Genomic DNA, 12,793 nt, shown 5'->3' with positions numbered 1-12,793 from the left:
AGAAGACTGTAATTAAGTTTCAGAAGCCATACAAAACAGGAAGGGAGCCCAGTATGAATTGGTTCGTAATAATCCCCTTAGATGAAAAGATATATCCAGTCCAGATATATCTTGCTATCAGTTAAACAGAATTCCCATATACTAGAATGCCAAACCACTGACTCGCTTCCACCACAGTCAGAAATCTCCAGGGCAACTTGGGAGCAAAACTCCAGCTGCATGAACAAGCTTCCTCCTCTCACCTGTTGGCTCATATAAGAAACCACTTGGGCTCCAGTGTCACTGTGACCTCCTAGCTCTGCTAACGATCTTAGAGCCTGCTTTCTTTCACTGATCTGAACAGAACTACTGGTACCAAGCCTTTGGTATACAGTAGGAAGGAGAATCAGATTTGGAATCAGAAAGCCTGGGTTCATGGCCCAGCTCTGCCACCCACTAGGTACAACCTTAATAAGGCCACCCTATTCCTCTATGACTGGTTTTTCAACTGTAATCCCAACAGACTTGTTGGGATGAAAAAAGCTTTGTAAGCCTTAAGGATTCATGCAAAATATATATTAGGGAGCTGAACCCCCAAATGGAAAAGATAAGTGCGAGTAGCTGCTCTTGAGTTTAAGCCACCAGGCCTAGACGAAAAAAAAGATCTAACACTGACCAAATATTTGATCCTCCTTGTGGATCAAGGCAAAAAGAGCAGGCTTATCAAATACACAAATAACTGAAAGGTAGGATTAACAACAATCACAGTCGTCATAATGGCCAACATTGAAGGGTAGCAAAGCACCTTACATCCATGATCTCATCTGATCTTTGTAGCAAGCCTGGAAAGGCAAGCACTATTACTATGATCTGCCCAGAGTCACACAGCTTAGTGCCACAGGATTAGAATTAAGGTCCCCTGGATGCCAGGCCCATTAGTCTGGCCACCAGCAGCACCCTAAAAGCATTACTGTATCATATTAAAGTTTGCAACATGTCTCATGTATAGGAACTTAATTGATCTTTCCAATGCCCCTAGAAAAGCCATGGCAATGGAAGAGACTAAGGAACTAGGAGGGACATGACACACTGAGTGACAATGAGAATTTGCTAAACCTGGAAAGGCTAGAATATGATGAGATTAAATACGGACAAAAAAAGGGGCATGGGCTTAAGTATGAAACACTGTGGTATTGTGGAGAGGGCACTTGACTTGAATTTTGGAAGACTAGGATTCAAATCAAACACTTATTAACCAGTGTTTGTGATCTAGGCCACTCACTTAACCTCTCAAGCTTCAGTTCCCTAATTTGTAAAAGTCAGGAGATTGTACTTGACAGTCTAAGCTCTCTTTCAGTCCTAAATCTAGGATTCTGTAAAATAAGGAAGTGGTAGTAGTAGACAGCAGTTTGTCTGACAGAGCTGGGAATTTTAGTGGACTGCAAGCTCAAGACAAGGCAAGTGTGATAGAAATCCCTCTGGCTTTGGCCCTGGCCAAACCCAGGCTGCTGTTCTTTTCTAAGCCCCACATTTTAGGAAGGAAGACATACTGGGAAGCTGAAGGAATCTAGAGAGTGACTAGGAAGGGAAAGAAGAGTCTTCAGAACATGTGTCAACCAAGGGCAGGTAGGAGGCAATCCAGGAGCACATGAGAGCTACCCTCAAATAGCTGTGGCCAGGCTTTGCTCCAGGTGGTCAAACTTCAAAGGGTAATAACCTGGAGGCAGGACTGGGCTCCATGAGCAAAGAACTCTCTAACACAAGAGTTATCCCAAAGAGTGGTCTGCCCCAAGAGACAGCATTGCTCCTCATACCGCAGGTCTTTAAGCAAAGGTGAGATGAGATGGCCTGTTTTTTGTCAGGTCTGGGCTAGACCAAATGGCCTCTGAGGTCCCTTCCAATTTTGAGTTAGTCCTGGCTCTCCCACTAACTATATGACTATAATCAAGCCATTTATAACCTCTTCATACCTCCATTTCTCTATCTGTAAAGGGATGGGGTTCCACTGCGTGCTCTCTAAATGTCACTTGTAGCACAATCATTCAAAAACCTAAAAAGAACAAATATGGCAACAGAATATTGCACATAGTAAATGCTCAATAACTGCTTGTTGATTGACCGAAAAAAAGTTTAGCTATTTTGTCTGTTGGTCACCATTCACTCTCCTTTGAAATTCAGTTTGTGTGAAAATTTTGGGCGCATGCTGAAGGTCACTATTGCACCATTTCATTTAGAGAACATCAGTGGAGAATAAGGTATACCACAAAAGGAAGTTTTCCAACAGTTTATATTTCTGTTGTTGTTCAGTTGTTTCAGTCACGTCCCACTGTGTGTCCCCATTTGGGGTTTTCTTGGCAGAGATCCTAGAGTGGTTGGCCATTGCCTTCTCCAGCTCACTTCACGGATGAGGACACTGAGGCAAAACAGGGTGAAGTAACTTTCCCAGGGTTACTCAGCTAGGAAATGTCTGAGGCTGAATTTGAACTCAGGAAGCAGGGTCTTCCTGATTCCCAGCCCAGAGCTCTATCTACTGCAGTGTCACCTAGCTGCCCACAGCTGGAATACAGAATGTAATCTAATCTGTTTTTTAATACAAAGGGTCCTATCAGTTATTGCTCCATAATATAATGAGTATTAATAACGTATGTAGGGAGCCAAGATGGCAGAGAGAAGCCAGGAAGTTGCCTGAGCTCTCCTAAGTTTCCCTCAAAAATAACATTAAATCAAGCCTCTAAACAGTCTGAAACTACAGAACCTACAAAAAGACAGAGAGACATAATCTTCCAACTTGAGATAATTTAGAAGACTTCAAGAAAGGTCGGTCTCACTCGGGCAAAAAAGGAATGCAGCTCAGCTCACAGTGCTGCGCAGCACGGAGGGGGTCTGGGCAAGTCAGCGGGAAGCTCTTGGCCACAGTGGAGCAACTGAGGCCCCCTGATCCTGGCTCAGCAAGCTGGTGGCACAGCAGGCGCACCAGTACCAGCTGAGAGGGCAGGCTGCCAGCTGAAGGGCCACACACAGGACAGGCATGACCAGGCCTGGCCATCCCAGCACCTGGAGCAAGCACAGGGAGCAAACCCAGGGCGGTGAGAAATCGACAAGCCATAGGGGCCTCAGAGTAGAAAGCCAGTGACACAGCCCCTATCCTCCAGCACAAGAAGCTTGAAATAGTGACCCTTGAGCCCCAGAAGCAGACCTCAACTTTAAAAAAATAAGCTGTAATATGAGTAAGAAACAGAAGAAGGCTCTTACCATTGAGAATTTTTGTGTGGACAGGGAAGAGCAAAACAAAAACTTAGATGAGGACAATACTCTTAAATTGCCTACATGTGAAGCCTCAAGAGGGAACATGAATTGGTCTCAAGACCAAAAAGCCTTCTTGGAAGAGCTCAAAAAGGATTTTAAAAATCAATTGAGGGGGCGGCTAGGTGGCGCAGTGGATAAAGCACCGGCCCTAGATTCAGGAGTACCTGAGTTCAAATCCGGCCTCAGACACTTGACACTTACTAGCTGTGTGACCCTGGACAAGTCACTTAACCCCCATTGCCCTGCAAAAAACAAAACAAAAATTAAAAAATCAATTGAGAGGGGCAGCTAGGTGGCGCAGTGGATAGAGCACTGACTCTGGAGTCAGGAGGACCTGAGTTCAAATCCGACCTCAGACACTTAACACTTACTAGCTGTGTGACCCTGGGCAAGTCACTTAACCTCAACTGCCTCACACACACAAAAAAATAAAATAAAATAAATTCGAATCAGACAGATGGAAGCTAATGACTCCATGAGGCACCAGGAAATCAGTCAAACAGAATCAAAAGAATGAAAAAATAGAAGAAAATGTGAAATACCTCATTGGAAAGACAACTGACCTGGAAAAGAGATCCAGGAGAGACAATTTGAGAATTATTGGATTACCTGAAAGCCATGATCGGAAAAAGAGTCTAGACACCATATTCCAGTAAATTATCAAGGAGAACTGCCCTGATATTATAGAATCAGAGGATAAAATCATCATTGGAAGAATCCATCAATCACCTCCTGAAAGAGATTCCAAAAGGAAAACTCCAAGGAATATTGAAGCCAAATTCCAGAATTATCAGATGAAGGAGAAAATACTATAAGCAGCCAAAAAGAAGCAATTTAAATATCATAGAGCCACAGTCAGGATTGCACAGGACCTGGCAGCTTCAACATTAAAGCATCGAAAGGCTTAGAATATTATATTCCAGAAGGCAAAGGAGCTTGAATTGCAATGAAGGATGAACTACCCAGCAAAACTGAACATTCTCTTTCAGGGGAAAAGATGGACATTCAATGAAATAGGGGACTTTCAAAGTTTCCTGATGAAAAGACCAGAACTGAATAGAAAATTCAATCTTAACATACAAGACTCAAGAGAAGTTTAAAAAGGTAAACAGGGAGAAAAATGTTATTCAATATGGTTAAACTGTTTACATCCCTACATGGGAAGATAATACTTATAACTCTTGAGAACTGTATCTCTATTTGGACAGACAGAAAGAGTATACATAGAGGGTATAAACATAAATTGTCTTTGATGTGATGATATAAAAAAAATTAAGGGGTGAAAAGAAGGAGTTTATGGGGAGAAGAGGAAAGGGGAGGTGGAATGGGGTTAATTACATCATATGAAGAGATGCAAAAAACCTATTACAATAGAGGGAAAGAAGGGAGGGGGTGAGCATTGTTTCAACCTTACTCTCATCAGACTTGGTTCAGAGAAGAAATAACATATTCGTTCATTTGGATAAAGAAATTTAGCTTATTCTTTAGGGAAGTAAAAGGGTAAGAGGAAAAGGGGGGCTACTGATAGAAGGGAGGGCAGAAGCAGGGGAGAAAAGGATAAAGAAAAGGGAAGAGGGCTGATAAAAGGGAGGGAAGATTGGGGGAGGCAGGGGTAAGAAGCAAAACGTTGATGAGGAGGAATAGGGTGAAAGAAGGGGGGAAAAGTACAAAGGGGGTAAATAGAATGAAGGGAAATAGACAGTAATAATAACTGTGAATGTGAATGGGATGAACTCTGCCACAAAACTGAAGCAAATAGCAGAGTGGATTAAAAACCAGAATCCTACAATATGCTGTTTACAAGAAATACATTTGAAGCAGAGAGATACACACAGAGTAAAGGTAAAAGGTTGGAGCAGAATATATTATGCTTCAGCTGAAGTCAAAAAAGCAAGGGTAGCAATCCTTATCTCAGACAAAGCAAAGGCAAAAATATATCTAATTAAAAGAGATAAGGAAGGAAACTACATCTCGCTAAAAGGTACTATAGATAATGAAGTAATATCAATACTAAACATGTATGTGCCAAGTGGTATAGCATCCAAATTCTTAGAGAAGTTAAATGAGTTACAAGAGGAAATAGACAGCAAAATTAGATAAATCTAGCCACAAAATAAATAAATAAGAAAGAGGTTAATAGAATGTTAGAAAAGTTAGATATGATAGATTTCTGGAGAAAATTGAATGGGGATAGAAAGGAATATACCACAATGGAATACTATTGTGCTGTAAGAAATGATGAGCAGGAAGAGTTCAGAGAAACCTGGAGGGTCTTGCGTGAGCTGATGATGAGTGAGATGAGCAGAACCAGAAGAACATTGTACACAGTATCATCAACATTGAGTGTTGATCTACTGTGATGGACTAGATTCTTCTCACCAAAGCAATGGCACAGAAGAGTTCCAGGGAACTCGTGATAAAAGAGGATCTCCAAATCCAAGGAAAAAAAAAAAAAAGAACTGCAGAGTATAGATGCTGAATGAACCATACTATTTCTTTTGTTTTTGATGCTGTTGTTTTTTTCTATTTTGAGGTTTTTCATCATTGCTCTGATTTTTTCTCTTATAACATGACTAATGCAGAAATAGGATTAATGTTATTATGTGTGTGTGTATATATATATATATATATATATAACCTATATCAGATTATCTGCTGTCTAGGGGAGGGGAGGGAGGGAGAAAAATCTGAAATTGTAAAGCTTGTATAAACAAAAGTTGAGAACTATCTTTACATGTAACAGAAAAAAATAAAATACTTTATTAATTTAAAAAAAGAGAAAGGAATATACCTCTTTCTCACCGGTACATGGCACATATTCAAAAATTGACCGTGTATTAGGGCACAAAAACCTCATAGTCAAATGTAGAAAGGCAGAAATAGTAAATGCATCCTTCTCAGATCATGATGCAATAAAAATTACATGTAATAAAGAGCCATGGAAAGGTAGACTGAAAATTAATTGAAAACTAAATAATTTCATCCTAAAGAATGAGTGGATCAAACAACAAATCAGAGTCAATAACTTCACCCAAGAGAATGACAATAACGAGACAACATACCAAAATCTATGGGATGCAGCCAAAGCAGTGCTTGGGGAAATCTTATATTTCTAAATGCTTACACCAATAAAAAAGAGAAAGAGGAGATGAATGAATTGGGCATGCAATTTAAAAAGCTGGAAAAAGAACAAATTTAAAATCCCCAATTAAATACTAAATTAGAAATCCTGAAAATTAATAAAATTTAAAGCAAGAAAACTATAGAATTAATCAATAAAACTAAGAGCTGGTTTTATAACAAAAACAAACAATAGATAAACCATTGATTAAGTACAGGTATTCACAAGGAGTTTAGAAAGTTAAGAAAAAGCCTATCTAGCCTAGAGTTCCAGCCTGGTTGGGTTCGTCCTCAAGTCCTCCTCCACGAGCCTGCTTTAATCAGGAACTCCCTCGAAAGCTGATTGTGGAAGCTTTTTATAGGTCTGGAAGAGAGGCGGTCCTTACACACTGCTTCAAGCTGATTGGTTGGCATCATCTAAATCCATTGGTTTTGAAGGTGTTCTCAAATTGAGTTCACAGTCTAGCTTCTGAGAACAATACCTTCTTAAGGGCTAGCCAGGTGTGATTACAATCCAGTTAACTTGAAGTAGGCTAATCAGCAGTCAATCACTCTCACTTGATTCAATCAGTCTAGATTAATCTCCAGGTGGGTCCTTGAGGATCTGCTAAATCCCATCTGACTCCAGGGCTGGTGTTCTATCCACTAGCTGCCCCTGAGGCAATTGGGGTTAAGTGACTTGCCCAGGGTCACACAGCTAGTTAAGTGTCTGAGGCCGAATTTGAACTCAGGTCCTCTATTTCATCACAGAAGACAATATAAAATACTTGGGAGTATACTTGCCAAGACAAACCCAGGAACTCTATGAACACAATTATAAAACACTTTTCATACAAATCAAATCAGATCTAAATAATTGGAAAGATATCAATTGCTCATGGATAGACAGAGCTAATATAATAAAAATGACAATTCTACCCAAATTTATTTATTCAGTGCCATACCAATCAGACTACCTAAAAATTATTTTATAGAGCTAGAAAAAATAACAAAATTCATCTGGAAAAACAAAAGGTCAAGAATATCTAGGGAACTAATGAAAAAAAAAAAAGCACAGGAAGGTGGGCTAGCTGTACCAAATCTGAAGCTTTACTACAAAGTGGCAGTCATCAAAACTATTTGGTACTGGCTAAGAAATAGGGTGGAGGATCAATGGAATAGGTTAGGCACAGGAGACACAGTAGTAAATGACTTTAGTAATATATTGTTTAATAAACCCAAAGACTCCAGCTTCTGGGATAGGAACACAGTATTTGATAAAAACTGATGGAAAAACTGGAAGACAGTATGGCAGAAACTAGGCATAGACTAACATCTTACATCTTATACTAAAATAAGGTCAAAATTAGTACACGATTTAGACATAAAAGGTAATACTATAGGTAAATTAGGAGAGGAAGGAATAGTTTACCTCTCAGATTTATGGAAAGGAGAACAGCTTATGACTAAATAAGAGATAGAGAATATTATAAAATGCAAAATGGATGATTTTGATTACATTAAATTTAAGTTTTTGTCCAAACAGAAGCAATGCCATCCAAAATTAGAAGGGAGACAGAAAGATAGGGAAACAATTTTTATAGCCAGTATTTCTGATAAAGACCTAATTTCTAAAATATATCAGGAACTAAATCAAATTTATAAGAATCCAAGTCATTCCCCAATTGAGAAATGGTCAAAGGATATGAACAGGCAGTTTTCTGATAAAGAAATTAAAGTTATATATTACCATATGAAAAAATGCTCTAAATCACTATTGATTAGAGAAATGCACATTAAAACAACTCTGAGGTACCACTTGACACCTATCAGATTGGCTAATATGACAAAAAAGGAAAATAATAAATGTTGGAGAAGCTGTGGATAAATTGGAACACTAATGCATTGTTGGTGGAGCTGTGAACTGATCCAACCATTCTGGAAAGCAATTTGGAATTATGCCCTACATATTCTTTGACCCAGCAATACCACTATTAGGTCTTTTTCCCAAAGAGATAACAAAAAAGGGAACAAAAATATTTATGTACAAAAATGTACAAATGTACATGTACAAAAATATTTATAACTGCTCTTTTTGCGGTGGCAAGGAATTAGAAATTGAGGGGTTGCCCATCAACTGCGAATGGCTAAACAAGTTGTGGTATATGAATGTAATGGAATACTACTGTGCTGTAAGGAATTATGTGCAGGGAGATTTCAAAGAAACCTGGAAGAACTTACATGAACTGATGCTGAGTGAGAAGAGCATAACCAGAACATCATACACAGTATCAACATTATGTGTTGATCAACTGTGACAGACTTGTTTCTTCTCAGCAATACAATGGTCCAAGATAGTTCTAAAGGACTCAAGATGGAAAACTCTCTCCAAATCCAGAAAAAAACAACTGTGGAATCTATATGCAGATTGAACCATACTATTTCTATTGTTTTTGTTTCTCTTTTTTGAGGTTTTTGCTTTTTGCTCTGATTCTTCTTTCACAGCATGACTAATGCAGAAATATGTTTAATGTGATTGTACATTTATAACCTATATCAGATTACTTGCTGTCTTGAGGAGGGGGAAGGGAGGGGATGGAGAAAAATTTGAAACTAGAAATCCTATTAAAAACAAATGTTGAAAATTATCTCTACCCGTAACTGGAAAATAATAAAATACTTTTGTGGGGGAAAAATGTATGCAAAATAATGTATGCCAGGCTTCAAACTGAGAGGCCTTATTATTGAAAGCACCCAGATTTCTGTGCTTTGAATCCAGTTGACTTTTTGGACTTTTGCTCACTGGTGCTTGCTCACTCTCTCGCGCTCTCGCTCGCTCTCTCTCTCTCTCTCTCTCTCTCTCTCTCCTCTCTGGGTGTCCCTGGTGCTCTTTGCCATTAGTATGGCTACCTGTTGTCTGTTCCAGTTCCTTCTGTTAGTTTGATGTTTCTCTTGAGGGAGGGGGGGTGGGTGAGACATGACAAGGAAGAGATTTAGAATTGTCTAAGCCTGCCTCTCCTATGAACATGGGGCTGGTTTGAGAACATTTCTTTTCGTGGCCCAGAAGCCTTTTTGGTTTTGTTTACTTCCTGATTTTCTGACAGTTAAAGGCTGTCAGTTAAGTAAGCTCTGAATACATGATCATAATTAACACCTTTGTAGCTTCAATTGTAGTTGAGCATGTTATAGTTTAGGAAATAAAGTCAACCACATTCCCTTCATTTAAAAAAAAATGCAGCCAAACCCTATTCTTTGGAACACTAAGTTTATCTTGCATATAAAAACGTTCAAGCATTTGTATAATAATAGACACTACCTAAAGCACAAATAAGTTTAGTACCTTAAGCCCCAGAAAGAGTATCTGTGGAAAGTCTAGTCTCCTGGTACCATTAGCACTATGCTCAGGCACACCTACCTATGGCCCACAATAGGGCTCCAGAGCCTCTGTTCAGCAGGAGAGCACATTCTCAGCTATTACCAGCTTTACCACAGAAAGGAGATGAAAGGGGACAACTACTGACTTGCTTCTTTAATCAACAGCATAGGCTAGTCATGCTTCAAGTACATAGAATTGTAAGCTTAATTAGAACATGTGATTATGCATGAACTAGGATCCAACACCTGTCAGTCAGAAGACCTGGGTTCAAATTCAGCTTTGATATTCACTGCCTGTTGGACTCTAAGCTTCCATCTCCTCATCCATGAAGGCAGTGGACACTACATGCTCTCTCTTCAAGTTATCAATCTTACTGTAAAGGTCAGTTCTCTCTCTCTCTCTCTCTCTCTCTCTCTCTCTCTCTCTCTCACACACACACACACACACACACACACACACACACACACACACACACACACACGCGGGAATCTCAGAAAGGTAAGGTTAAGACTTGGCCAGGGGCAGGTTTATGAGGCATCAGAAATGATGTCACATAAGAAAACCGATGTGGTCATGTTTAGTCTCTAGAAGCACAGACAGAGATGACTGCTGCCTTCAAAAGTCTGAAAAATAACTGTGTGGGAGAAAGGTTTGACTTCTTGACAGCTTTAGCAGGCAGCACAAAATACAGAATTGACGGGTGGAAAGCTTCTTTCCAATTGTTCCAGCTGTCTGACAATATAATAAACTGCATTGAAAGATAGGGAGCTCTCCGTAAACTGGTAGTGTTTTAGCAGGGGCTGGAAAATCATTTACTAAGAATTTCTCTTTTGATAGTGAAGCTGTGCTTGACAATCTCTAAGGTCATTTCAGCTTAATAAATCCTGAAACAGCTAGGTGGCACAATGGATAGAGCACTGAGCCTAGAGTCAGGAAGATCTGAATTCAAATCCCATCTTAAACATTTAATAGCTATGTGACATTGGGCAAATAACTTAACCTCTGTATCCCTCAGTGTCCCGAACTATCAAATGGAGATAATAATAGCACTTAGTGCCCAGCGTTATTGTAATGAGCCAATGTATATGTTTCATGTGTAACAACTAGACAAAATTCTAAAATCTCTAAAAGATTCGGAATTTCCTTAGGCATGTTTTTGAGAACTCTCATTGTTTGATTTTGTTATTGGCTAAAGCTATTTAAAGTTGTGTTAAGATCAATTTTGTAGAAAACTTTCCAGATTACCAGTATCTGAAACATCTGAAAGACTTTACAACCACACCTGAAATTCTACAGCTGAGACTTGCTAGTTGATCATCAGCATCCACACCTGAAAGACTTTCACCCCACAAATACACCCAGAGGACATCCCAAGAACCATCTGAGATAAGACTTTCAAAGACTTAAATGGACATTTTCTCGTTTTCCTTTTCCCCACTGCATACACTGTTTGTAATGTCCACCTGCTAAAGGGTGCTTTTGTCAATGGGTTGCTCAACTTCTTTTCTCTCTTTTCATTCCCTTTACTTTGTTAGCCATTAGTATCTGTAATGTTATTGCTTCGTTTAAGGAAACAATGTTTATTCATGAAGCACAGGAGGTAGTGTGAGAACCAGCCAATGACCGCCGCCGCCACCCCCCCCCCACGTGAAGAAATACATGAGGTGACCTTTCTGAGGTTTCTATGGTCAGATTGGCATCCCAGAAGTTGCCTCTATTCATAGACGGCCTTTAAGTCATGTCAATCAATGTACTTGAATTCGACCAGCTGATTATCTTGGAGTTGTGTGTGGGGACTGCCCCTCTTCCTGTTCCACAGGGGCTTCAGAGGGAACTGAGTGGAACTCTTTCTCTTTGGAAGCGTGAGCAGCTAGGTGAAGGAACTGTTTTTCTCTCTCCAGGAGTAGTTCTGATATAGGTTTTTGCCCATTCTTTCAGAGTTATGTGCTCTCTCTCTTTACTAACTTCTAATATACTTTAATAAATGCTTAAAAGTAAAAGCCTAAACTGTTGCTGAAGCTCCTGAATTTATAATTAAATCCTAACTAGTTGTCCCCTGCCACCACCCCACCCCACTGCCATTGGGGGGAAGAAGAGGCAAGGACACACACATTAGATTTTAATCATCACATGTAATAATCTCTATAAAGCACATAGTAAGTACTTAATAAATGCTTGTTCTCTTCCCACCCCATTTCTGTGAACTCAGATGGGGGAAAAATTACATCTTTACCTTGACTTAACTGGTTTCCTTTGTAATCCCATGTATTTCATTCTCTACATTTAAATACAGAATTCTGAGAAGGGGTCCATAGGCTTCAGCAGACTGCCCAAGGGCTCCACAACATGAAAAAGGTTAAGAAACCTTGTTTTAGATGGGTCTGTCCCCATCCACCCTTCCATCCTTCCTTCCTCCCACCCTCCCTAAATGTCTTAAGTCACATTGCATTTTAACTTGTAAACTGAATCAGGACATCCTGGCATTGGTCAGGGTGTCACCTACAAGATAAACAAATGTCAGCACAGTTACTCGAGTTGTTCTGAATGTTGCTGCTGTACTTTTAAAATAAGGTGGCAGGGGGCAGCTAGGTGGCACAGTGGATAGAGCACCGGCTCTGGATTCAGGAGGACCTGAGTGCAAATTCAGCCTCAGACCCTTGACACTTACTAGCTGTGTGACCCTGGGCAAGTCACTTAACCCCAATTGCCTCACAGAAGAAAAAAAAAAAAAGGTGGCATTCCTAGCAACCGTCTCTGGTTTTGCAGTCACAAGGGCTAACTAAGTATGTCTAAGGAGTAAGACAGCTCAAAGACATCTACAGCATGGCTGGGATGCCCATGGCTAGCCCCCAACACTGTTAGGGTGCTCCCTTACCTTGAAAGATGCCCTTTATGAGAGGGGCAACTGCTGTGTTGAAGACTTCTTCCTGTTCCACTGAGGGATCAAACACAAAATCATAGGTGAAGCATTTGTCCCCACTGCCAACTACCACCTAGAAGAGCAAAGAAGAGGCAGGAGTGAGTTAGGTGATA

The 12,793-nt window shown here is 40.0% G+C and overlaps 1 protein-coding gene across 3 annotated transcripts in view; it reads right to left on the bottom strand.

Moving 5' to 3' along the window:
- Positions 1–12,793, bottom strand: part of KIF4A (kinesin family member 4A) — a 91,905-nt gene that overhangs the window by 77,769 nt on the left and 1,343 nt on the right. For 2 of the 3 annotated variants that reach the window (XM_043974584.1, XM_043974585.1), the window contains exon 3: positions 12,636–12,753. In XM_043974584.1, coding sequence (XP_043830519.1) covers positions 12,636–12,753 — 118 coding nt within the window. Of the gene's footprint in view, positions 1–12,635; positions 12,754–12,793 lie in introns of those variants that run through there. The other variant, XM_043974586.1, reaches the window with a different exon arrangement.

This window comes from Dromiciops gliroides, chromosome X (genome assembly GCF_019393635.1).
Source record: "Dromiciops gliroides isolate mDroGli1 chromosome X, mDroGli1.pri, whole genome shotgun sequence".
NCBI lineage: Eukaryota > Metazoa > Chordata > Mammalia > Microbiotheria > Microbiotheriidae > Dromiciops > Dromiciops gliroides.
Note: the sequence above shows the minus strand (reverse complement) of the source record. Positions and strands in the feature narration are given on the sequence as shown.